This window comes from Manis javanica, chromosome 8 (genome assembly GCF_040802235.1).
Source record: "Manis javanica isolate MJ-LG chromosome 8, MJ_LKY, whole genome shotgun sequence".
In the NCBI taxonomy this organism is placed as follows: domain Eukaryota; kingdom Metazoa; phylum Chordata; class Mammalia; order Pholidota; family Manidae; genus Manis; species Manis javanica.
Genome location: NC_133163.1, coordinates 4,117,798 through 4,143,435, shown reverse-complemented (window position 1 = coordinate 4,143,435; position 25,638 = coordinate 4,117,798). Strand labels below are relative to the sequence as shown.

At 57.8% G+C, this 25,638-nt stretch overlaps 1 protein-coding gene across 1 annotated transcript; it reads left to right on the top strand.

The window, feature by feature from the left end:
- Positions 1-9,913: 9,913 nt before the first annotated feature.
- Positions 9,914-12,320, top strand: DIO3 (iodothyronine deiodinase 3). The gene has a single exon (XM_017651518.3). The coding sequence runs from the start codon at positions 10,335-10,337 to the stop codon at positions 11,247-11,249; it is 915 nt and encodes a 304-aa protein (XP_017507007.1). The 5' UTR covers positions 9,914-10,334; the 3' UTR covers positions 11,250-12,320.
- Positions 12,321-25,638: the final 13,318 nt, after the last annotated feature.

Below are 25,638 nucleotides of genomic sequence, written 5' to 3'. Positions count from 1 at the left end.
CCCCGGCTCCCCCGCCGCCTTCCTGGCTCTCTCGGGGAAGGGAACAAGCCTGAGTCTCTGTTTCCCTGGGAGAAATCCATTTTCAGAATCTGGAGGTGTTGAAATGTGTTCTTTTTTCCTCTCCAAAGAGCCCTTCTTGAGGACAGAGGTGCCCCGAGAATCCCTCCGAGGCCACCACCAGCCAGGCAGAGCCAGGGCTGCCTACGGGCGCTGGGGGTCACGACCTGCGGGGTGTGGCCCGTGCAGGATCTTGGGGAGGTGCCCATGTCCATCCTGGGACGATGGGCTTCTGGGCCCGCAACCTCCGAAGGCCCTGGTCGGCAGTCCCGCCCTGGCGCAGCCGTCGTAGGGCTCCCGGGTGCAGCACGTTGGAGCCCATTGGCCCGGAGGGAGTTCCAGGCTGTCTCCCCCAAGTCTCCCTCTCCGGGACAGCTGTGCCCACGCTGGTCGTAGAAGTGCCCTGCTATAAAGGCGCAGGCGTCGTCACTGTGCGCATGTTCTAGCCCCCGGGACAGCCCCAGGGAACAGGGCCGTGGGTGCAGGACTGCCCACCCCACCGAGTGAGAGGAAGGGAGGGGCAGGTGTGGAGGGGATGCAGGAGGGGAAGAAGGAGAGGGAGGGGAGCTGGGGAAAGGGGAGGAGGTGGCCGGCAGAGGACGGAGGGAGGGCGGGGAGGGGCCTGGTGGCCTCCCACGGGGCGCCTCTGCCTTCAGGCCCTCTGTCCCAACACACTCACCTATACCTACCCAAACCCGTCCCAGCCCGTCCCCTTCAAAATCTGCTCCAGAATGAGGATCTGGCATCTCCCTCCCCACACTGGTCTCAGCCCATCCATAGGCACCCCTGACCACAGCTTCCTGTGGCGGGTCCCGGCCTCCTGGGCTTCCAGTCCCTCCCATGGGGGCGTTGTGTCTCAGGTGGGCCCCCACCTTCCAGCCACTCCCACCTATGGGTACCCATGGCAGGCTTGGGGGTCTTGGGTTCCTAGGGTCCATGTCTCAGAATTATGGACACATCAACCCCCAAGCTTGCACCTGGAAGGGCCTGGCAAGGCCAAGCTGTCCATGGCCCTCCCTCCAAGGCCCCATGGCACCCCCAGGAGAAGTTTCCAACCTAGGACATCACTGGACACCAGGGTGAGGATGTTTAGGGACCTGCCCTGTGAGAACCTCCCCACAGGGCAGCCACCTGGTCACTCTGTCTGTCCCCCTCCACTCCAGCTCAACCTGAACACATAGTACCTCTTACATCCCCAAACGATTTGCTCTGAAATTCAGCAGTTTGTTCACTGTGAGTCGTAGAAGGACTCATAGGAGGCCATGCCCCTGCAGACTGGGGTCTCTTCTCTGCCGTCAGCATTGGCATCTTGTCCTGCTGGCCACAAGGTAGGGAAGAAACAGGCCTTCCACAGGTTTGTAAGGACAGTCAACCTGAGACGTGACCACCGGTCATCTCTGCAGCACCCGCCCCAGGCCAACAGCCACGACCCCTGGTGTTCCAGCACTTGCTTCTCTGAGACCCAGAGCCCCTCCAGGATGGAAAGCTGAAGCACCGCGGGTGCTGAGCGGCTGCACAGATGAAGGGACAGATGCCCTGCCACACCACCTCGTGCCTGGACTTGGTGTGGACACTCTCGCAGAGCTCCCGCTCGAGGGCTGTGCAAACGACAGAGATTCCTACCACAGGACGAACATGTGAAAACGCTTTGCTCAGTCCTTGGCGCACAGGAGGGACTTGACTGAAGTACTGAAGCGCCCCTCACCCTCCGTCCACTAGGCAGAGTAACCAACACAGCTATTGCTCTGTGCCAGAAAAACAGCTCATACTTCCCATAGTCACCCGGGGTGACTTATGTCTAACATGTGGAATGGCTTCACCATAACAGGCTGAGGATGAGGGGCACGCGGAGCAGAGTGGGGCGGCCACCATCCCGGCTGGGGCCGTCCTTAGTAAGCCGATACCAGCCAACCCCCTGGAATGCCGGTCAGGGTCCAGCTGACTCGGTCCAGCTGAATGCCACAGCAGGTGAGAACCACGTGCTTATTGCTGCGTGGTTATTTGTTACCCAGCAGGACTGTGGCAGTAGATGGCCACAGGCTTAGCTGACTTCTCACCCGGTGGAGGCGCTGTGGGGTCCCTAAATCGCCGGTAACACTGCCTGATCTGAAAAGTGCCACACATCCCTCTGAGCAGTTGAGGTGCAGAACACCCAAGGGCTTGTCTGAGGTCATCCTGAGGGTGGGTGCAGATCCAAAAGCTATCCTGGAACCCCCCACCACTGGCAGACAGGGAGCCCATGGCCAGTGAGTGAGCCACAGGCATTTGGGAATGCCAGGAGTGGGGGCAGCTGTGCCAAGGCCTCAAGGATGAGACTGATTTCCACAGCTGGCGAATGAGGAAGCAGGGAGACCTTCTTGGCGGAGGAATCAGTGGGCTCAAGGAAGGACTCTCTTAGTCCACTCTGGCCACATGGCCACTACCACACCCCCCACTCACAGGTGTAGGTGACACCCTGTGGGGGAATTTCCCCCTCCCATCAGATCACAGACATGGCAAATGAAATGCAGTCAGACACAGACAGCTGCTGCTCCCCAGCCCCTGCACACCACCATAGAGAGGGCACCAGCACCCTCCTTCACAGATGAGTGGCCACAGCCAAGAGAGGTTCAGACACGTGCCCAAGGCCACCCACCTGTAGGAGGCAGTCACAATTATCTGAATCAAGTCTGTGAGATTCCCAACGTCAAGAGTCCCCTCATAAGGGAAGACCTAGTCCTTCCAGGATGGCCTCGACTGATTGGCACTCAAGGGTCCTGAATGCCATCCTCAGAGAAGTATTTGCACTGAAATGCTGAAACTGCCAGGGAGCTGCAAAGGCTTAGCCCCCGTGGCCAGGTCATGGAGGCCACGGGCTTAGCTGGCTTCTCCACCCGGTGGTTTGCCCTCCTGCTTGTCAGCAGCCATCTCACCACCCGACACCATGAAACTCCTCAAGGAGGGCAAGCAAGGCCCTTACCATTCCTGATGGGCTCACACCCCTGCCTGCCGATCCTGGGCATCTCCTCGGGCACATCCGACTCAGCGCACCCCCAAGGAGCTCAGCAGCCTTCCCAACAGACCTCCTCTTCCCTGGGGCCCCTGCCCTGTTGAAAGGCCAGTAACCACACCCCCTCCTCCCGGCCACCCCATTCCCACTCTCCCTCTTAAGTGGGACCCCCTGTCCCCAGAATACCCTGACCAAACATGTCCCATAAACTAGCAAGTGTGTGAGTTTTGGAGTTAGACATTAGCTATGTGTCTTTAGGCAATCACTTCACCTCTCTGATCTCTGGAATGGGTGTAACAAAAATACCTACCTCTTTAAAAGATAGAATTATGCGGCACACACTGTAACCGCTCAAGAAATAACAGCTGATACTGTTCTCATTAGCCTTGCAGTTAGGGAGGTCAGTGCATCCATATCAGCCAGCACCTCTCCCCACCCCTCCCCACCCCGAATGATCCACGCAGTTCACGTGAGAATGATGGGCGTGGAACCAGATATGAGCAAAGATGGCTGACCCCCCCCCCCCCAACGAGACACCTGGCATGGATAAATTATGCTCTCTCCTTTCAGGATGGCTAGGACGTGTGCTGCAACGACCCCAAGAGTTGGAGCTCCTGGGACCACCTTGCCAACATGGGAGAGGGATCCACTGGGAACAAAGCTGGTACATCAGAGACACAAGCTGAGAGCCTGAGGAGGCAGGGCTCTGGCAGCATCTGCCAAGGAGCTGGATACAGCTGTGCCTGAAGGTGTAGCTTCAGAACTTTTCACTGACTGGAACCAATAAATTCCTTCTTAGCTCAACTTAGTTTGGATTGAGATTCTGCCATGTGCAAACCTAAAGGTTCCTATCAAATCACAATTACTAGAGACAGAGACAGGAAGGTGTCTGATACCCAAAAAGCCTCACAGAAATAGACCCCCTGCTTAATGACCTGTCAGAGCCTCAGCAGGACCTTTTGTGGAAAAGGAGTGGACCCAGCTGGTGGGCTCCTGGACAGATGCTCCAGAAGCACCCAAGAGCAGGTGTTCCCAGGACAGCCCCAAGAGTAGGATTATAACATTAGCTCACAGTGCCAGTTGACACTATTATTTACACGGCATTGTCTCGCACTGGACTCCAATCCAGGGGCTGTGCATGCATGACCAAGCTTTTCTTCACAGTTATCTCCCTGCAAGGTGGGGATGAATGTTCTGCCAGATCACAGATGACAAGATGAAGGCACAGGGAGTTAGGTGACTTGCCCAAGACCACACGCTTGCCCACAGCAGACAGAGTGTAAAGGCAGTGCTGTGTCCTGGGGTGACACACAGAGCCGCATCCACACAGCCTGTCCACCTACTCCAGAGGGCCCTGGGGAAGAATACGACCCTCCAGGGCATGAGGAGAGAGGCCCAGAGCACTTCTGCCTCAGTGCATCAGCCCTGCCCCACCACGCCTGACTCCCGCTGTGCCCAGGACCCCTCCAGGAGGCTGGCATGGACCAGGGCTTTGGGGGACAGTAGGCTCCCAAAAGGACAGATGGCAGAGGGGGACGCTGTCACCATAAAACAGTCCCAGGCTGCGCTAAGCCTCCCTGCAAGCACCGCCCACCAGCACCCTGCGTTCCCAGACCTCAGCAACACCGCGCAAGGCCCCTCCTCTGAGCGCACTCCTCACCACTGCTGCCGGCAGCCTCGCCTCATCTCTTCTGATTCACACACAGCCCCAGGGCACCAGCCCCAAGAGTAGGATTATAACATCCCCATGGGCCCTGGGCCCTTACCTAATTTTTCACCTGTTCTTCTCATAGGGGGTACCCTGGTGCTCCACAGCTTCCTTCAAGAGGCCTGAAATGCTCTTGGGAGCAAGGCTGGGTGTAAATGGACGGGGACATACACACCCACACATGCACCTTGCATTGCCCTGCAGGACATGGTGAACACAACACATTTACGTCAGGCTCATCTCTTTGTTGAGGAAACTGAGTCCTGGAGAAGCAAAAGGGCTTTGAATACCTGCCTGCTGGTTGATTGTATCCCAGCTTTTTCCAGAGAAAGTAACAGATGGACAGGCCAGATGCCCCAGCCCCCCAGCCAGCCTCAGAGCAGGGCCTGTCATGGCCCAGCATCCCAAGGCAGAATGCAGGCACCCACAGGCAGCACCTGGAAGAGGCCCCAGGCAGGGCACCAGCCCACTTCCAGAGGGGTCTGGCTGAACCAAGGGCCATGGTGGATGCTGAGTTGTGTCTGACCTGGGGCAGTAACAAGTAAGTCAGAGCCCAGATGGGTCTACGGGGTGGGGATGGGCCAAAACAGGGGGCACCAGAGCTGTGCTGGGAACGGGGCAGGCAAGAGGGTGGGGAGCGCAGAATGAGGACACAGACAGAGGTGCCTTCTGCCCTCAGGTGAGGATCTCACCAGCCCCAGGGCAGCATGCAGAGGCAGGGCACATCCTACAGAACTTCGTAGAATATTTCAGAGTTACAGAGGGACAGCACGGAAAGGCATTAGAAAGCAGCCACCCACTCCCCATGTAACATAGACAAGGCCCAAGAGAGGGACAGGATGTGCCCAGGTCACACATGGCAGGTAGCCAGGGTATCACTTCCCAGGAATCCTCTTCCCCTTGACCAGGAGCCCCAGGCCTTCTCCCAGCCTGAACACTGCTCCATCTGGGCCCTGGGGCCCCAGTAGGCTCTCCTGGCCTGGCTCCCACTCTGTCTCTCCCACTCCCAGGAGAATGGAAGGATGCCCAGCTGGGGTCTGTCATCTGAGGAGGAACGGAGGCCTGCTGTCTTGAGAACACCTCCAACGACAGACCATTGAACCTTCAGCCACCGCCCCCTGCAGGGTGTCCACCTGTTCAGCCTAGCCAAGGTGACGGCAGGAGAGAGAGAAGGGAGTTTGGAAAGAAGAAATTATTCTTGAAGCATGACAAGTGTGAGCACATCAAGGGGGCCCGGGTACTCGTGGGCAGATCTGCTTATCCCAGGGATGGAGACAGATCAGCCCCATGGCTAGTGGAGGGGTTCCTTAGACCGCACACCTGAAGGAGACTTCCCGAGGATTGTGTGCTCATGGCCACAGGTCCTGTAAGACCGCAGTCAGCCTTGACTGCAGACACACCTACTTCGCCCACTGCTGCCAGTGTGCAACAGAACACAACAAAATACCTTGAAATCCTCGGGAAACGAGTTTTCAGTAAGTCCACACTGCACTCAGCGACTCATTTCACAAAGGTTTATTGGGCCTGTCCCGGGTGCCAGGTTCATGGTAGTCACTGCATAGGGTCCCAGCTGGGGAGAAGCAGGGCCTGAGCAGCAGGGGCACAGAAACCAATGGTGAAACACACCCCTGCCGGGGCTGTAGCAGCAGAGGGAGGCTGACGTCCGGCTGAGAGCACAGGAGGGCACACAAGGCTCAGCTCCTTCTGGAAGGTGGGGCAGGCTGGGCCCTGGTGGAGATGAAGGTGGTGGAGCAGGAGGAATGAGAGTAGCCAGGCAGAGGGCAGAGGGAATGGCATGAGTGACGGCTCAGAGGCCGGACAGTGCCCGGGAATTCCCAGAGCATCAGGAGGTCGGCAGAGGGGGAGAAAGCAAAGGGTGTGTGCCCAAGAAGGCCTGAGGTCCCAGGCAGCCAGGTCACAGTGGTGCTGGGCAGGGGCACAGACAGACAGCACACACCCACAGCTCTCCAGGTTTGCCAGGGGCAGCTGGCCCCTCCCCTCCCCACAGCCTCAGGAGGCACCCCTGCAGGGCAGCCCAACCCCCATGGGAAGTCTCAGCATCAGCCTCCCCTGGCGATGGGAGCTGCTCCCCTGGGAAGGAGACAGAGGCTGTGCCCCTGCACACCCACCCACCCAGCCCCACACAGGGCAGTGGGGAAAGGGGCCAGAGCCTGGGCAAGCCCCGCATGGGGATGCAGCCCCATGAGTACGGTGGAGGAAGCCAGGAGGAAGCCAGGAGGCTCCCCAACCACCCCCCGCTGAGCCAGGGCCCTGGCCGCTGCCCCTCCCCCTGCCCCAAGTTGCTTCCAGACACCAAATGGACCCAGTTAACTTGTGCTTCCTTTCCTTTCCCCTGCCCGCCCCCTGCTGGAGCTGTGAGGGGGCAGGCAGGAGGGGGGCAGGCATAGCCAGGCCCAGGGGCATGAGGAACAGCCCCAGCTCCACTCTGGTCCTCCCAGGGCTAAGCCAGCAGGCCCACCAATGCCTAGCCTCCGGGCAAGGTCTGGCATTCCCCCAAGTCCCAGGTGGGTCTTGGCCTTGGACCAGCGCTTTGACCGCTGACCCCTGGGACAGGTCAGGATAGGATGGGCAGCTGGGAGGAAGCACCAGGTCTAAGTGAGCTGGGCTCTGCTGGGGTGGAGGACCCAGGGGCTGCTTGGGGAGGAGAAGGGGCTTAGGAGAGGCAGAAGGTCAGGGAGGAGGGAGATGGTGGTGGCGGGAGGGTCACCAAGCTGGGGCCTGCGTCCTGGAGGCCAGTTCACACCAGGACTTTGGCTCTGTCCTTACCTGCACAAGGGACTGTGGGACCCAGAGGGGCCTGAGAGCCTTGTCTGATGTTCTGGAATCCTGAGGTGTGGGGTGCAACCTGTTGGCCCAAGTATCAGAAGCAGGTTCCCCAGGGCAGATGGGGACAAGCGTGGCTGTTGGGCCTCGGCAGGGCCAGGTTGGGTGCAGCTGCTTCTGCTGGGCAGGCTGGTGGAGGGACCAGAGGGGCCGGTCTTACAGCCCTCCCAGACCACCCCTCCCACACACACCCCACCTCCACTGCCACCACCATCACCCCAGATCCCAGGTTGCAGCAAAGTTCCCAGCTCAAGGTGGCTTTTTGATTTTCTGAGACTATAAAGGGGTGGCGAGGCCTGCGCCATGGCCCTGTCCCAGCTCCTGTGTGGGTCGGGACAGGGCACACAGGTCCTATAGACTGGTACCCCGCAAAAATCAAGGAATCAGGGCTTGAAAGTTCAACAAAAGCTGGGTCCCCACGTTGCCCCTGCCCAGGAGGGGTGACCACAAGCCCCCAAGCCTCCTCTCAGAGACATGCCAAGTAGGAGGCTTCTCTCCCCACCACCCAACCTCCAAAAAAGAGGCAAGGCAAGGCAAGGCAACCATTTGCTAACTCAGAGGTGCCCTGTGGGACCCCTGCCCTGCCATGTTTGGCTCAGGGAAAATTCCTGAACCCACGGGAATATCCTTACCCAGGATGGGGCGGGGCAGCGTGGGAGCCTAAGAGCCCGGGGCTCCGGCTGGCTTTCCTCTGGGTGGGGAGTTCCTGGGCTGTGCAGCCCCCGACGCCCCCGCCCCCGGCATCACAGCAATCGTGTGGCTGGGAGAGAGAAAAGAGGATACCTTCCTGCGTCCCCAGCCCCCTAAATCCCTCCTCTCATTTTCTACTCTCTTCGGGGTCTTGACCTGCTGAAGCCACGGGACCAGAAGCGAGCTTAGTGAGCAGAAGCTCCCGCCAGGGCCGCGAAAACCGGAGAGGAGAACCTCCACCCACGGCGGGCACCTACTCGCGCGCCCGCTGGGGGCTGGGTTCTGGTTGGGGGCTTCTTGCCCTAAGGTTGATTCCTGCGGACTTGTTTATTCGTCTCCGGGGCAGCAGAGAGCGATTTGCCCTCGCCTTACCCACCCAGCGAGCCGCCCCCTCGGCCCGCGGCGCGAGCGCCGGCGCTGTCCCGTGAAGAAGTTAGGTTGCTGGCCCCCACGGCGGGCGGCGCACGGGAACCGCCACCCGGGACAAGTCCCCACCACCACGAGGGCATCCCGGGCAGCTTGACTACGCAGACAGGGGACAAATCACTCGCCACTGGGCCCAGGCCGCCCCGGAGGGCAACGCAGACCGAGGTGAAGCGGAACTTGCTCCTGGCTTCGGCTTCGGGGACCCCAGGTAAACTCACTTCCCCGCCCCGCCGCCCCCGAGCTCCAGCCGCCGGTCCCGCGCAGCACTCAGCTAGGAATCCGAAGGTGTCAGACGCGGCGGCAGGGCCGACCAGGGCCCCCACGGACTCGGGGAGTTGGCCCGCACCCCTAAAAGCCTCAGCGCACATTCCCGGTTGAAAGCGCGCACTTGATGCGTCCGGGCGCCTCCGCAGTGAGTCGGCTGCAGCGCTCGGGGTCGGCGAAGGTAGCTCAGCTCGGGCGCTCCAGTCTCGACGTTCCCCGGGCAGAGAGCAACGTCCGGGGACGCACGGGACGGGTGCGCCCGGCGGCCGGGGCTGAGCCGGGCGAGGCAGGCGGCGAGAGGGGAGCGCTCCGGCGTTCAGGCAACAGCTACCCCTAGTGGGAGAGCCGCCCGGGGCCGCCGCGCCCCGCGCCCCGCGCCCCGCGCCCGCGGCGCCCCTTACCCGAAGCGCTCGCGGGCTTGGCTGGGACGCAGAGACGGCGCTGCTCTCCCCAGCCCTCCCAGCCTCCGGGGCCGGTCGCTAACCGCCCGCCGGCCCTGCCCTCCGCACCTCCCGCTGCGCCCCGGAGGCCGCTGACCCGTGCACCGCGGCGCCGAACACGGACGAGATGGGACGGGGCGGGCGCGGCCCGGGCTGGGCCGGTACGCGGCGGCCTCGAACAGCTGCTGGGGGCGCAAAGCGCGGTGTGCGTGGCGGTGCGGTGCGGGGGGCGGCCGTGTGCGAGGCGCGAGTGTGAGCGCGCGCGGGAGGCGAGCGGGCAGGCGGGCTCCGGGAAGAGAGCGGCGCCCGCGGGCGAACCGGGAAGGCGGCGGGGGCCCAAAGTTGCCTCCGCGCCGACCCGCGTCCCCGGCGGGGCGGGAGCCGGGGTCAGTGAAGCGGCGGCCGCGGACCCGGGCTCCCGCGGCACCTGGGCAGCGGCCCCGCACGAGCAGCAGCGGCGGGGGCGGCGTTGGCGGCGGCGCGCGGGAAGCTAACCGGAGCTCCGGCTCCGCGCGGCGGCCGCCGGGGAGCTCCGCTCAGGTGCGCGGCGAGAGGGGCGCGGGCCGGGACCAGGCGGCGGGCTCAGGGCTGCACGCGCGCAGCGGCAGGATCTCCGCTGCGGACGCCTGGGTCCCGGGGCCAGCAACGCGTCCGAGGCTGCAGCAGCGGCCGCGGTCCCCCGCCCCCGAGAGCTGGCCTCGCGGCTGGGCCCCGCCCCTCCGACCCCGGGCCCGGCCGCCCCTCCCTCCGGCCGCAGGCACCCGCCCTCGGCCTGCGATTTCTAAGGCATTGGCCGCGCCGCGGGGCGATCCCTCCGGGCTCAAGTTGCAAGGGGGCGTGCCGGGGCCGGAGGTGGAGTCTCCCGCCAATACAAGCCTCGGCTATAAATCGAGCTTCCCGCACGACCGAAACGCAGATGCCTCGCCAGGCCGCCCGGCCCAGCGTGGCGGGAGAAGGCAGCGGGTCCCGGGGGGCTTCGGGGGCCGCAGCCACCATGCTCCGCTCCCTGCTGCTTCACTCCCTGAGGCTGTGCGCCCAGACCGCCTCGTGCCTCGTGCTCTTCCCGCGCTTCCTCGGCACGGCCTTCATGCTCTGGCTGCTCGACTTCTTGTGCATCCGCAAGCATCTCCTGGGTCGCGGCCACCGGGGGCAGCCCGAACCTGAAGTGGAGCTCACCGGTGATGGCGAGGAGGTTCCTCCCGACGACCCGCCCGTCTGCGTGTCCGACGACAACCGCCTGTGCACCCTGGCGTCGCTGAAGGCCGTGTGGCACGGCCAGAAGTTGGATTTCTTCAAGCAGGCGCATGAGGGCGGTCCCGCACCCAACTCCGAAGTGGTCCTGCCCGAGGGCTTCCGGAGCCAGCACATCCTCGACTACGCGCGAGGAACCCGCCCACTGGTGCTCAATTTTGGCAGCTGCACCTGACCACCGTTCATGGCGCGAATGAGCGCCTTCCAGCGCCTGGTTACCAAGTACCAGCACGACGTCGACTTCCTCATTATCTACATTGAGGAAGCGCACCCCTCCGATGGCTGGGTGACCACAGACTCCCCTTACAGCATCCCGCAGCACAGAAACCTGGAGGACCGGGTCATCGCAGCACGGGTACTGCAGCAAGGTGCACCCAGCTGCTCTCTCGTCCTAGACACCATGGCCAACTCCAGCAGCTCGGCCTATGGCGCCTACTTCGAGCGCCTCTACGTTGTCCAGAGTGGCACCATTATGTACCAGGGCGGCCGTGGCCCCGACGGCTATCAGGTCTCCGAGCTGCGTTTCTGGCTGGAGCGCTATGATGAGCAACTGCGCAGCGCACAGCCCCGTCGAGTGTAAATAACCAACAAACGATTGACTGAACTTGACAGCCATGCCTTCGAATCTTTGAAGACCACGTGCAAATGTCCCAAAGGAAGTCAGGCTGGCAAAGGCCCAATGACACAGCTGTGCTGAGCCACAGGTGACAGGCTGAGTCTGTGCCCTCTCAGCCAAACCACTTGAAGACTTTCCCCTTCCTCCCAGGACCCTGCTTCTGTGACCGTCCCTCTCGTGTACCTGTGTGGCTGGCTTCAAGTCCCTTTCTGAATGTGGATGGGGCACCACCCTTGCCTGTGTGCCCCTGGACTTGTCCCTACAGAACCCCTGCCATGCTGTCACACACACACACACACACACACACACACACACCCTTTCAGTCAGGCATGGCAGCCTGGGCAGAGACTTTGGCCAAGCCTGCCCTCCTGAGCGCAGCTGGGCTCCAAGGGCATTTTAGACTTCCCCTAGTCGCCTGGCACCCACACCTGTCGCTCACCAGGAGGGGACGCCCTGCTGCTTTTGTGTCTATTTCTTGTCCCTGAGTTGAGGGAGAAACCTTGGGGTGGGGAAGAGTGAGCAGGGTTGTTTCCCCGCATTTTTGGGTGTTCACGAGCCCCACTGCTGATGACGAACAGTCTCTAACTGGTCTTGACCACGAGCTGGTTCTGAATTGCAGGGGCTTGCAGCGGCGCCTAAAACGAGAGGGGGAAAGGGCTCTGAGTGTCTGTGAGGGAACAAGTGTAACTGGGGAGGGAGAGGGAGGTTTGGGGACGGTTGCCTAACCAGAGAAAACGGTTTGAGAGCCATTGGCCGGGTTCGCAGCTCCCCCAGATAGAAGGATGAGGCTGGAGCTCCTGGGAAACGGGGGGTAGGGGGCTGGAGAGCGGGACGGGATATTGAGTGATGGAGTCCGGGGGCAGGGAAATGGGGGAGAGCCCGGAGATGCTGAGTAAGGGGCCTCTAGGCAGAGCTGCCGCTTGTGGGGCCGGGAGGTGTGGGACCCCTGATTCAAAGGTGAGTGTTTTGCTGGAAATACTCCCTGTATATGAACTTCAGTTACGCTGCGTTAATAAAGGTTGGAAGTAAACTGCTCTCGGGTTGCCTTTGGTCCCTCTATTTTTTCATGATTCTGAATAGAGGCAGGAATTAAACACAACCCTCTCCCTCGCGTCCCCATAGTGACCCGGGGGGAAGGGTGGCTGGAAGGAGCTGACGCTGGCAGGAATGGCGGGAGTGCAAAGAGGGAGCCGTACACATGCGGGCACCCACGCGGCGTAGGGAACGTGGGGTCGGAAGAGGAGCGCAGAAGCCGAGCGCGGCGGACTCCTGGTGGGGGGGAGGGGGCAGGAGAAACCGGGGGCCCTCACAAGCAGCTGCGCGCGCAGGCATACAAACCCAGGGACAGCCCCCCTGCAGCCGCGCGTCTAACTTCTCCCAGCGTTCGGCCAGGTGGGGGAGGGGGCGGGACGGGACACGAGGGGGCGTTGCACCAGGCAGGGCTGGGCTCCCCGCTGCGGCGCCCCTGCACACCTGGCTCCTCCCTAGCCCCCTTTCCGCACCCGGAATGTCTTCCCCTCCACCCGCCAATCCCCGCCTGACTGCTGGGGTCCTCGGGAGGCGCGACCGGTAAAGCGCACGGCAGCGGATGGATGGCAGGCACGCAGCGCCATCACTCCAGCAGCAGGTCCTACAGCCGGGCGGAGTCGGTGCAGAGGGCGCCCCCCGGCCCCGGACACCCCCTCCTCCTGCCGCTCCCCTGCCTCCCCGAGTCACAGCCACCACCGTCGCCACCACCCACACCCACACCCACACCCACCACCACCACACGCCCGGGGCCCGGAAGCCGAGAAGAGCAGCCAGGTGGGGGAGCAGAGAGACGACAGAAAGGGGGCCGGCCGGTGCCGGGAGGGGAGGGGGCCTTGGCGTTTGGCGCCGATCCCCGCCGACAGTCCCGGCCGGCGCTGCCGCGCGTCCCCGCCCTCCCTCTCTCTCCTGCCGCTCCCCGAGTGAGGACGACGCCAGGATCACCCGGCGAGCGCTGTCCTCACCACCTCCCTCTGCTAGTGACACCTCGAGCAGAAATGTGGGTGGCGGGAGGCAGAGGGAAGGGCGCGGAGGCGGAGGTCCGCGGACTGCAAGTCGGGGTGGGGGGGTGCGGGGGAGTGGGGCAGCCGAACCTCCCTGGCCCGGGGACCCGGGACCGTCCGGGTCACCGAGTGGCACTCGCGTGCGTTTCGGGGAGCGCCTGGGTGCGCGCGCTCACGAGGGCTCCGCGGGAGGCCGGGAGGGGGGGTGGAGCAGCAGGCGGGGTGGTCGGAGGGCCCCCTGCCGCACCACCCGCTCTCGCGGCCCGGCCCCTCGCCGCCCCGCTCTGAAAACTTTTTAGGACTGACTCCCTGAGCTGGGATTTTATTATTTTCTTTTTTTCTCCTTGCTCTATAACTATTTAAATTGAAAAATAACTTATGGGAAAATTTGCACAGATGGTATTTCTGCGTCTGCTCCCCCCGACCTGGCGCTACTTGTCACCCTGAGAGCCCCCGCCCCCCACCCCACCCCTGGGAAGGACGCGGAGCAGCAGGGACCGCACCGACCCCGGTGCGGGCTCGGTGGCCCTCGGGAAGCTGCCGGCCCAGCCCCCCGGGGAGCCCCACGCGGTGCTTCGGCCGCTCCGGTGCTGGCACGCCGCGGGAGGCCCGGTGGGACGTGCAGAGCGGCCGCCCTCCCCGCGGAGTCCGCGCCCTTGGGCCTCCCGCACACGACCCGCGGCGCTCCGCCTGGGTCCGCGCCCCCCGCCGCGGCCTCCGCGCCAGGTGGTTCCTTCTCTCCCCCCTCTCGCCCTTCTTCCCTTCATCTCTGTTTCTTTCTCTTCCTTTTCCCTCCTTGTTTCTTCCTTTCTTCTTTTTCTTTCTCTTTTCCTTTAAACTCTTTCCTTCTATTAAAATAATGGGTGTTCATCGAGCCATAAGCGAGAAAAGTCCAGAGAATAAACCATCTCAAAGTGACCTCCAGGTGTGTGCACTTTCAAACACCTCCCCTCACTCATGAATAGATGTTTTAAAAAAACAAGAGCAGGACAATCCTTTTGCAGCCTGACACTAACTTTGGTTTCCTGGCACCCCTCTTTCCTTGCCCCCCTCTTTCCCTGCCCCCCTCTTCCCACGCAGTAATCTAGAATGGCGCCCCTGCCACACTGCCAAATAAACGGCCGGGGAAGGCTCCACCGGTGCCCCAGGTGTGAGGGGTCTCATTATTATAAACAAAGTCGGGCTGAGCATCCCGTGCACAGAGCCCCTCCCCCTTACCCACCTCCACACCCCCAGCACGTTTCTTAAAGTGAAATTCCTGAGTCAGAATACATGCACCTCTATAAACATGTCTATTTTGCCCTATTTTGTTAAACTGCTTTCCAGAAGTCTATTTGATTTTTTGAGCCTTGTATTTTCCGAATGCCCTCTCTTGTCTTTATTTCTAAGTGAAACATATGAAGATAGCACATAATCTATTCCCAACACTACATTGTAAATATAGAAGAATATAGAGCAGAAAGGGCAAGCTTTGCTTAGAGCAGGAATTTTCAAACTGCAAGTCAAGACTGGGGTCATGAAATGCACTGATCATATCAAGTCAAGCATTGGGAAGGACTGAAATAGAACAAATACTATGTAAATACCAGCACACATATATGAATAAGTATTGTTTCTTGAAGCATGTGCTTGGGGTCAGGGGAGATGTCTGGATATCAGATGGCTGATGTGAAGTGTATTTCTCCTCAGGGAGGGATCAAGAATGTTTGGAATGTCAGAAAGCTACCACAGAAGAGTCCCCATCCTTCCCTCATCCAGGAGAGCCCCTGTGAACTGTGGGTGTTTCCTTCCAGGCTTGACTTCACCTCTTGACATTCGTATATGAGCACATTCCCAGATGCAGCTTCCAGAGTGAGGCTCGCGCTGCACATGTTTGATGGTCACCCCCACCCACCACACAGACCTTGCTCGTACCATTCCCCATCCCAGCACCCTTCACCCATCCATACACCCAGGCCATGCAGGTCTGTGCCTGCAGACATCGGATGTCTGAGTCCCCACTCCCAGCCCAGGAGGAACTCATTTCTGCCCTCAAGGAGTGCTTGGCTCAGTGGGGAGGATGGGTGAGGAAGCCATCCTTCTCACTGTCACCATCACCAGCCTTGTCATTAATTGGTATTTTGAAGGTCCACCATCGGGTTAGTACTCGGTTTAGCCTTAAGCAGGGAGAGGGGGAGGGGCATTAACAGAGTTTATAGAGAAGGCCTTATTTGCAGCTTGACCACACAGGTGCCTCTCCAGGAAGTCATGGAGGGAAAGGCATCCTTCGTGGGGGGCACAGCCAGAGCAAAGCCATGGGGGCCTGAAAGGACAAGTTGTGTTCAGAAAGCAGTGAGCCCCCAGCATGGCTACAAAGCAGGAGGTGGTGAGCGGGAGGAGGAGAAGCAGAGAGGTGAGTGGGGCCCGCTGGGGTCCTTGGGCAAGCCCCAGGCATCTGCTGAGCTTCTGTCATGTGAGCTGCAGACAGAACAACAGAGCAGTCAGAGGGAGAGGGAGAGGGTTTAGATGCCTGGAGCGGTGGGTGGACTCCACATCCATCTGCCACTGACCGACAGGTGGGTGCTTTCAGTGGGCAGACAGGCATCTCTGCCTTTCACCCAGCTACTATTCTCTAGTTTTCCACCTGAAAGAAATAAACTATTGGGCAAAGATAAAGGCAGATACCAAAAGACCATGGCCTCCCCTTCATATTTTCCATACTTTACAGCTGCAAAGAAGTAATGCTCCAATCCATGGGAACTTCCCACACATGCAGCAGTAAGAAATGACACCTGAGAGTTTGCTCGGGGCCAGGCACTGAGCAGAGGGCTTTATTGGGATTGTTTGCCACTAGATGAAGGAAATCATTACCCCGTTTCATTGATGAAGAAACTGAGGCTTGGCATGGTCAGAGTAAACTGGGATGAGTGTTATGGGCTGAACTGCATCCTCCTCCAGAATTCATATATGGCTGTCCTAACTCCTGGTACATCCAAATGTGACCTTATTTGGAGATAGGATCTTTAAAGAGATGCTTAAGTTAGGATGAGATCACTAGGGTGGCCCTGATGCAATCTGACTGGTGTCCATAATAAGAAGAGGACATCAGGAGAGACACACACAGAGACATCCATGAGAAGACGCAGGGGAAGATGGCCATCAGCAAACCAGAGAGAGAGGCTTCCGGAGAACCAGCCCTGCTGACGCCTTGATCTCAGACTTGCCTCCAGGACTGTAAGGAAATAATTTTCTGTTGTTTAAGCCCCTGTCTTGTCAGTGGGTTTCAGCCCTGAGCAAGTTCACCATGGTTTCAGTGTGACCAAAGAAATGACAGTAGAACGTTCTTGGGGTGAAAGGGTTATACCCAACTTTATTTCCACAGTGGCAGGTCAGTCACTAAAATCCCATCCACTCAGAGCGAGTCTGCACGCAGTAAGCCAGGCTCTGACTCTGGGCCTCTCTGCCCGCACAGCCTGTCCTCGGCGCTGCCACCACTCCAGCCACTGCTCTGCTCTCCTGCAGCCCTGCAGCCGTGCCCCCATGTCGCCAGAGTACTGGGCAGAGTTCTTTATATAGAGTTAATAACGTCGTATTGCCCACACCTGCGTAGTGAGCTAACCGACCAGGACCAGGTGAGAATCCTGGCCACAGGAACTTCCACTTTATCCACACCGGGCCCCTCCAAGATTCTCCCCTCTCAATCTATGTGCCCTCAGTCCTCTGCAATGGTCCCTGTGCAAGAAAGTTGGAGCATTGTAACCAAATCCCATACTAACAACAGAGGCTACAACAATATACAAATAACAAAAATTACAGCAAATTATAAAGCCCTCAAACCTGAGGAGATCCATTGCCACCAAGTGGTCATCCTGGCTGTATTCAAACCAATTCTACTCAAAGGAGTTAACCAAAAGGACCGAGGGTGGGCCTTACAGTGCCCACCTTCTCCAGCCTCTCCAGCAGAAAGTCTTGCAGACACACAGGCCGATCTTGTTGCTTCATCTCTGCCTCTGCTTCGTCCTCAGCCGGAACCGCTGCTCCGGTCTCAGTTGTCGCCACAGCCAATTTCTCTCTGTCTGCTCCTGCCTTTTCAAGCTAACCCACATCTGGGTCCTCGCGACCTTCAAGGGGCCCTTTAAATTCTTCCTCCGAGAAGCGGACCGTATTTCCTTTTGTGCTTGAGCCCGAGGATAGAAGCAGAGCGCGGAGCGCCCCACAGCCTGCGGAGGGGCTGCAGCGCCTCTCCTGGAAGGACCCGCGGTTGCCGAGTCCTCCTGGCTTCCCACCAGCTTCCCACCAGGCGGGGTCTCCACCGAGGAGGGGCCGATGCCTCCCGCACAGGCAGGTCCTCCACCCCAACCTGTTCGTCAAACCTCCGCTCCTCCATTTCTGGGGCTGACGGCCCCACTGCATCCCTCGCCTGCCCCACGGCACCTGGCGGCCTGCGTGCTGCTCTTTCTCGTGCTGCTGCTGCTCAGGCTGCCATGACATCCTTTACCATTTCCACAGCGCTTCGCAGTGATGCCATCCCAGTCTGCAACGAATTTTCTTTCTCTTGGGGTGGACCCTAGCCCTCCACCCCTTCCCAGCACCACACGTCCACCAGGGAACACTCGAATGTCTCCCTGTCCACAGGTGCAGCCTGCTGAACACTCCTCCCACGAGGGCAGCCTGTTCTTTTCCTTGGTCACCAATGAATCCTGCTGACGTCACCAATTGTCTTGCCAGTGGGTTTCAGCCCTGGGCAAGTTTGCTATGGATTCAATATGACCAAAGAAATGACAGTAGAACGTTCTTGGGGTGAAAGGGTTATACCCAACTTTATTTCCATGGTGGCAGGTCAGTCACTAGAATCCCGTCCACTCAGAGCGAATCTGCATGCAGCAAGCCGGTCTCTGCCTCTGGGCCTCTGTACCCGCACTGTCGTCCTCTGGGCCTCTCTACCTGCACAGCCGACTCAGTGTCTGTCCTCGGTGCTGCCACCACTCCAGCCTCTGCTCTCCTGGCCTTGCAGCTGTGCCACCGTGTCGCCCAGAGCACTGGGCGGAGCTCTTTATAGAGTCTATAACGACGTATTGCCCACACATGTGTAGTGAGCTAGCCAGCCAGGGCCAGGTGAGAATCCTGGCCACAGGAACGTTCATTTTATCCACAGCCCCCCAGTCTGCAGCACTTTGTTAGGGCAGCCCTAGCAGACAGGTGCGCAAGGCCCTGGTCTAGAAAGCAGATTTGACCACAGGTCTCTCTGGCCTAGGGCTTGGGCTTAACATCAGGCTTCCAGCATCCCCCTCATTGGCTAAAATGAATCAGGGCACTTGAATCAGGACCAGCACAGCCCAGGTCCCCTCTATAGCAACATGAAAATACAGCTTATAACGCAGCAAGTCTGAACTGGGCAGTGAGTGCATGCACTCTTTTTTAGTCTCTGCAAAGACACACACACATGCAGCTCTAGAAAAATCCACCCCAAAGAATTAAGAATTCACAGTAGCTGTTTCTGTGTGGGCAGAATTCTGAGTGTTTTCTTACCTTCTTCTTGTTGCTTGTCTGTAGCCTATGATTTTTCTGTAGTTAATGTGTATTGTTCTTAGGACAGAAAAATAAATCTAAAACCAGCAAAAACTGTGGCTCTGGCGAACAGAAGCCTGGAGGCAGATAGGCCAGGGCCCATGGAAGCTCCTGCTGAAGAGGATGGATTCCAGACCAGGCTGGCGGTGGGGGGCAGCAGTACTGAGATGAGACACATTTGGAAGGGAGAAAGGACGAAGGGCTGCTGAATAAAATACAGGGCACCTAGTGAAATCTGAATGTCAGATTAACAACAAAGAGTTTTTTTTAGTGTAAGTATGTCCTAAATATTGCATGGAAAATACACTAAAAAAGATTGTTTTATTCATAGTTTATATTAAATTCAAATTTAATTGGATATCCTGGGTTGTTCATTTTTCTGAATTTGACTATCCTAAGCAGGAACGGACAAGAGTGAAAGCTGAGGAAGTGGCTAGAGGCAGCCTCCGAGCTCAAAGCACTGTGGGTGGGAAAGATGAAGCCAGAGTCGCCAGATCTTCAGTTCCATGGCCCAGAGAAGACTGGGCCCCTGTGGCCAGACAGAGGCCCCCCAAACTCCTCAGAGAGAGCATTTGGTGACCTGGAGCTACATAATTTGCAAGGTCTGGTACAAAATGAAAATGCAAGTCCCTTTGCTCAAAATCAGGAGAAAAGATGCCATTAAGGGTACAAAATATAAATCCTTTTCCTTTCTCCCATGGTACCCCAGCTTGACATGGCTCTTATTTGCTATTTAATGTCATTATAAAGAAAACTTAACATTTTAAATTATGTATTAGTCTGGGTTCTCCTGAGAAACAGACCCAATAGGATATATGAAGAAAGATTTTCTGTAGGGAATTGACTCACATGATTATGGAGGCTGAGAAGTCCGAGGTCTGCAGCATGCGGCTGGCAAGCCAGGGACTAAGGAGAGCTGCTGATGTGAGCTCCAGTGTAAGTGTGAAGGCCTGAGACCCAAGAAGGGCACAGGTGTAGGTTCTGGTCTGAGTCTGAGTCTAAAGGCAGGAGAAGACAGAAGCCTCACCTCCAAGACAGGCAGGCAGAGAGAGCGGATGCTCCCTTATTCCACCTTTTATGCTATGTAGGCCTTCAACTGATTGAGCAAGGCCCGCCCATGCTGGGGAGGGCAATCTGCTCTACTCAGGCCACTGATTTAAACGTTACTCCCATCCAGAGACACACTTACAGACACACCCAGAAAAATATAGAGGCTCCCCTTGGTCCAATCACGTTGACACATAAAATTAACCATTACAAATTATTAGCATGAGTTTCACCATTTCAGTTTTAAAGGTAAGTATAAGAGCATTAATCCATATATGGAATGACTGAAGTTACACGATTTGTATTTCTCACTGGTACCTGAACATCATTCCATCCTTACCAGAATAGCAGTGGTGCTGCCCAAAATTGCCTCAGCTGCTCTCATTCCACTTCTTGGTACATGCACATTTTACCAACCCTCTCTGCCTCAACTTTCTCATGAGGAAGGAAGGACTGAATGAAAAGGAACCATGGGATGCCCTGTGCCATCATTCGCAGAAGCGGTTGACAGCCTGCAGACATTCTCACCTTGGACTCACTCTGAGTCCTGTGGAACTTGCACATGTTGTGGGTCCACAGACATCCTGTGCTCATGGGGCACTGCAGATGCTGTGTGCAAATGGGGTGGCCAGGATCAGGGCTGGGCACATCACCCTATCTCCTCTGCTCACAGGCATGCTCCGCGGTCCCAACCATTTCACTTACAAAGCACAATACAACGACTATAACTGTTAGGCAGGAAGCCAGAGGTAAGCAGGAGAAGAGGTCAGGTTGACCACAGAGAGGTCGAGATGACGGAGGGCTTCCACAAATTAGAAAATCCCCAGCAGGAGGGGTAAAACCACAGAGACATTACACAACCTACGGTCCAACTGGGCATGCTCCTGGGGTGCCCTAGAGTGACCTGTCCTCATTATAAATTCATTAAAATAAATCTGCATTGCAGTTTAGTCCCCCTTAGTGGGTAATCAGACAGAATTCTAGAAAAGAGCATGCATAGTAAAAACTAGCTTACATCATTGCTAGCCCGTCAATGAACACTTGTTTGCATAACACCACCCCTCCTAAAAACCCCTTGCAAACCCCATAGAAAGGAACGCTCCTGAAATACTTTGCACCCATCATCAGGTTGGCCCACTCTATTACAAAGTGTAATAAGCTTGCTTACTTTAACTTCCTTGACTTTAGCTTCGCTCTGTTCAGCTTCCCCGCTTCACCAAACCAAACTCCTTCCTAACATAAGAAGTTCAGGTTAGTGACAATGGAAGCCAAGCCTGGGGCCCTCTGGCCAAGCACCCTGTACAACCCAACTGCCCAGGAAGCGCACCCATGAGCCTCCAGACCGCCGGTCCAGGGGCCCTCAGATGCTCTCCACACACATGCCCTGACACACACGTGTGAGCACAGGGAGTGGGGCGGCTCCCCAGTGAGCACAGCACACCATGTTATGGTTGCTCCCAGCTCTGGGAAGGAGGGTGACGCTCATCAACATTAGCTAACGTTCCCAGAACACGCTTTCAGGGCCCAAAGTCACGCCCTCAGCTTTTCCCACTGCACTCGGCTGCCTCTTGGAGACAACACTTTACTAACTACTTGCCTGCGCTAGGCAGGGCACTGGGAAAATGGCTGATGGGCTCGTGCCATCATAGCACGTTAGTACTCAGCGGGATTGGAGAGGCTGTGGCCAGAGGCAGAGCCGGGGGTGGGTAGGGCAAGGTGCCGGGTAGAGGGAGGGATGTGAGCAAAAGCCAAGAACACAGCTCATCATTCAGCCACAGATGCAGTACAGGTGTGTGTGTGGTGAGTGTGTGAGCGTGCATGAGAGTGCACCATATAAGTTCACTCTCCACCCCCTTTCCGAGCCCACAGTGCCCACCGGGACCTGGTCCCAGCCTCACAGGGCAATGCAGGTGATTTAAGAGACAGAAACCAACGATGCAGAAGGCCCAGGAAGTGGGGAACACAAGGCCAGAGGTCAGGGAGGGCTTCCCAGAGGAGGTGTGCCATGAAGGCTTGGGAGCTCAGGCAGGAGGGGCCTTAGGGATGGAAAGAATGACGTGTGTGCAGCCTTGGCAGTGACGACATCCTGGCAAGTTTGAGCAATGGCAGTAAAGTTCATGAGGTCCGGGAGGGGGCAGGTAGGGAAAAAAGGTGAGGCTGGAAGGTCCCTTGTGGAGGTGACCTTGGAGGCCCTGGGGGGAGGCCATGAAGCACCATGGAGTGAGCAGAGGGCTTAGGGGGAACAAACCTTGGTCCAGGGTGGCTGTCCCTTGCGGTAGCCTGACCACCTGAAGGAAGATGCTGGGCTCCAGCCCCATCCTGGCCACACCCCTGCCCCTCTGGCCTGAGCTTCCTCCTTCGGCGCACCCCACCCCAGCCCAGCCCCAGGACAGCTGGACCCACCAGTCTGCTCTGGGCAGACCCAGGACTGCCAAGCTCAGTGGCGAGAGCATCCCGAGCCCCCGGCTCCAATGCCCCCTTCCCAGAGGAGGCGCCCAGCCCTCTCCAGCCCCACCTGCCTGGGTTTGCACCCCGACCCTGACAGCAGGATGGAGACTGTAAAGCACCCGCTTACTCAGAACACACCGAGCTCTGGAGAGGCGCCACTTAAAGAAATGTTCTGCTGGGGGCAAGACTGTGGGTGCCCTGGGTCTTCCCAGATTCGTCTGTGAACCAGTGCCATGCCATTCCACCCGAAACGCCCCAAGGGTTGCTCCCAGGTTTCTGCTGGCCTCTCAGGGAGGTGTGGGACTGGGGTTGGCCCCAGAATGCTTGAAGGTGGGAGAACTGGGAGAGGCAGCCTGCATCCATTCATTCCTCTGACGAGTGTGTGCCTCAGGCTTGGACTGAGCCAGCCTCGGTTCCTGCTTCACGGAAACAGAGCCAGCGGAGTCCTGCCCGAAGGGAGCCCACACTCAGGCTTGGGCACATTCATGAACAGGTGCACTTTGAACAGTAATGACCACCACGGCAACACTGAATAGTAAAAAGTGCTACTAAGAAAATAAGGTGAGCATTCGCTTATGCACTGCCGGGTAAAGGGCCACCCCAAATCTGAGGGGCCTACAGCAACCTAATGCTCTCACCCCTTCTTGAGATGCCGGAGGGGGGCTGAGCTCTGCTGGGCAGCTCTCCCCCATGGCCTCTCCGGCAGCTGCAGCCAGATGGGCGCTGGGGCTGCTGTCCTCTTGAAGGCCTCCTTACCTTTCCAGGGGCAACCACCACTGCCAGCTGAGACTGCCTGGGCCTGCGGCGGAAACACCTATATGGGGTCCCTCCATGTGACCAGGGCTCCGTCACACTGTGTCTGCTGGGCTCCAAGAGCGTGCATTCCCACAGAAAAGGCAGAAGTGCTTGGCATTTTTATGACTCAGGAAGTTCATAGCAGCACTTCAGCAAAAACTCTGTCTAGTCAGTCACAGAAGGCCGTCTGCTGGAGGGGAGGGGGCACAGGCGCCACTGTTGGTGGAAGGCAGGTCAGTGTCACTGGGAGCATGCCATCTTTGAGAGAAAAACATCCCACCACAGCGAGGAGCAGGGACTAAAGCAATTTACAAAGTGGTAAGAAACTAAGGGAACAGCCTGGGATGGACACACAGACCACAGAACAGAGCAGAGAGCCCAGACAGAGGCCATGCCCGTGGGGAGACACCGTGGGTGATTAAGGACACTGGCTGGCTGTGGGCCAGCAAGGAGGAAATCACACTGTCTCCCTGTCACACACAAGATACAACAATAAATTGCCAGTGGGATAAAGATTTAAATATGGAAAGCAACTGTTACATCTTCTAGAAGTTGTAGAATATCTCTGTGACACAAGGAGTCATCACTGCACACCCATCAGGATGGCTGCTATCCAATTAAAAAAAGCAGCAGAAAATAGCAAGTGTTGTCAAGGATGTGGAGAAATTCGAACACTTGTGCACTGTTGGTGGGAATATAAACTGGTACAGCCACTGTGGAAAACAGTATGGCATTTCCTCAAAAAATTCAACATAAAATTACCATTTGATCCAGCGGTTCCTCGCCTGGGTACCCTCCCCAAAGAACCGAGAGCCGGGAATCAGAGAGACACTCACACACCTGTGTTCACGGCAGCATGAGTCACAATAGCCAAGAGGTGGGGGCCACCTAAGGGTCCACTGGGGGACGGATGGTCACCCATAAACAAAAGTGAGGCATCCACACAACGCGAGATTATCCAGCCTTAGAAAGGAAGGCGATTCTGACACAGGCTACCACGTGGGTGACCCTTGTGGACATCATGCTGAGTGAGGTACGCCGGTCACACAAGCACACGTCCTGTATGATCCCCGCTGTCCCAGGTCCCTGGGGAAGTCAGGTTCACAGAGACAGAAAGCAGGTGGTGGATGCCGGGGGCTGGGGAGGGGTGAGGAGATGGTGCTCACTGGGGACAGAGTTTCAGTTTTGCAAAAGGAAAAAAAGTCCAAAGCTGGATGGTGGGGATGGCTGCACAGTATGAATGTGCTTAATGCCACTGAATTGGACACTTAAAAATTGTTCAGAGGGTGAACTTTATACCTCAGGTATTTCACCACAATTAAAATGTATGTACATGCATGCACACTCACACACAAAAATGTCTCTCTGGCCTTAGGATAGGGACATTTTCCTACTTAAAACAGAAAAAGCAAACAAAGGAAAATTGTATATGACAAAATTAAAAGTGTCTCATAACCAAAGGTGCTCTAAACACGGCTGAGTCTGTCCCAGTGTTCACACCTATCCCTTCAGCCCCATCACCTCCCTGCAGCCCGTCTGTGGGGTGAGCTTGACCAGCCGGAGGCAGGTGCTGGAGGCAGGAGGAGGCTGAGGCCGTAAGAGTTATTCCCAGATCCCTGCGGCCTCATGTGGGCTGTGGGTATAAGACCACAGCTCCTGTCGGGGGCCCCTGTCTCCTGGCCCTTAGGGCCTAGGGTGGCAGTGGCTCCCCACGTTGCCAGCCTGGGGTCCTGCCCTCTCTCTTCTTGTTTCTGTGTCCCTAGCAAATTGTCCTTTTGCTGAACTCTCCACAAATCCTAGATTTGAGGGAGCCTGCTGTTCCCTGCCAGCACCCTGGTTCTTACAGAAAGTTGAAGCAGGGACTGGAAGCAGGTCTGAGGCACAGATAATCAAGAGAAGAAAGAGGACAGCAAGGCGTTAGACAGTAGTGAGCTGGACAAGCAAAGCAGTGATCTCCCAAAGCAGGAAGGCGGACAGCAACAGATGTGAGGCCACCCACCCTCCCCACTGGGCAGAACAATGGCCCCCAGAGATGTCCTCCATCCTGACCCCCAGACCCTGTGGGTCTATCACCTTACATGGCAATGGGGACCTTGCAGATGTGACAACATGAAGGATCTTAGGATGGGAGGCAGGCCTGAATTCTCCCCGCAGGCCCCATGTCACCCCAAGGTCCTTGTGAGAGGGAGACTGGAAGATGCCACACTGCTGGGCTTTATGAGGCAGAAAGGGCCACACGCCAAGGGATGCAGGTGTCTCTAGAGGCTGGAAGAGAGAACAAAGGAAAGGATTCTCCCTGGAGCCTCCAGAAAGGGCACAGCCCTGCCACCCCTTGCATTCAGCCCACTGAGACCTGTGTCAGACTTCTGACCCCCAGAGTCGCAAGAAAGTAAATCTGTGTAGTTTTAAGCCACTAATTTGCAGCAATTTGTTTCAGCAGCAATAGGAAACAATTACCCCTTCACTAGGCATCCAGGAGATGCAGA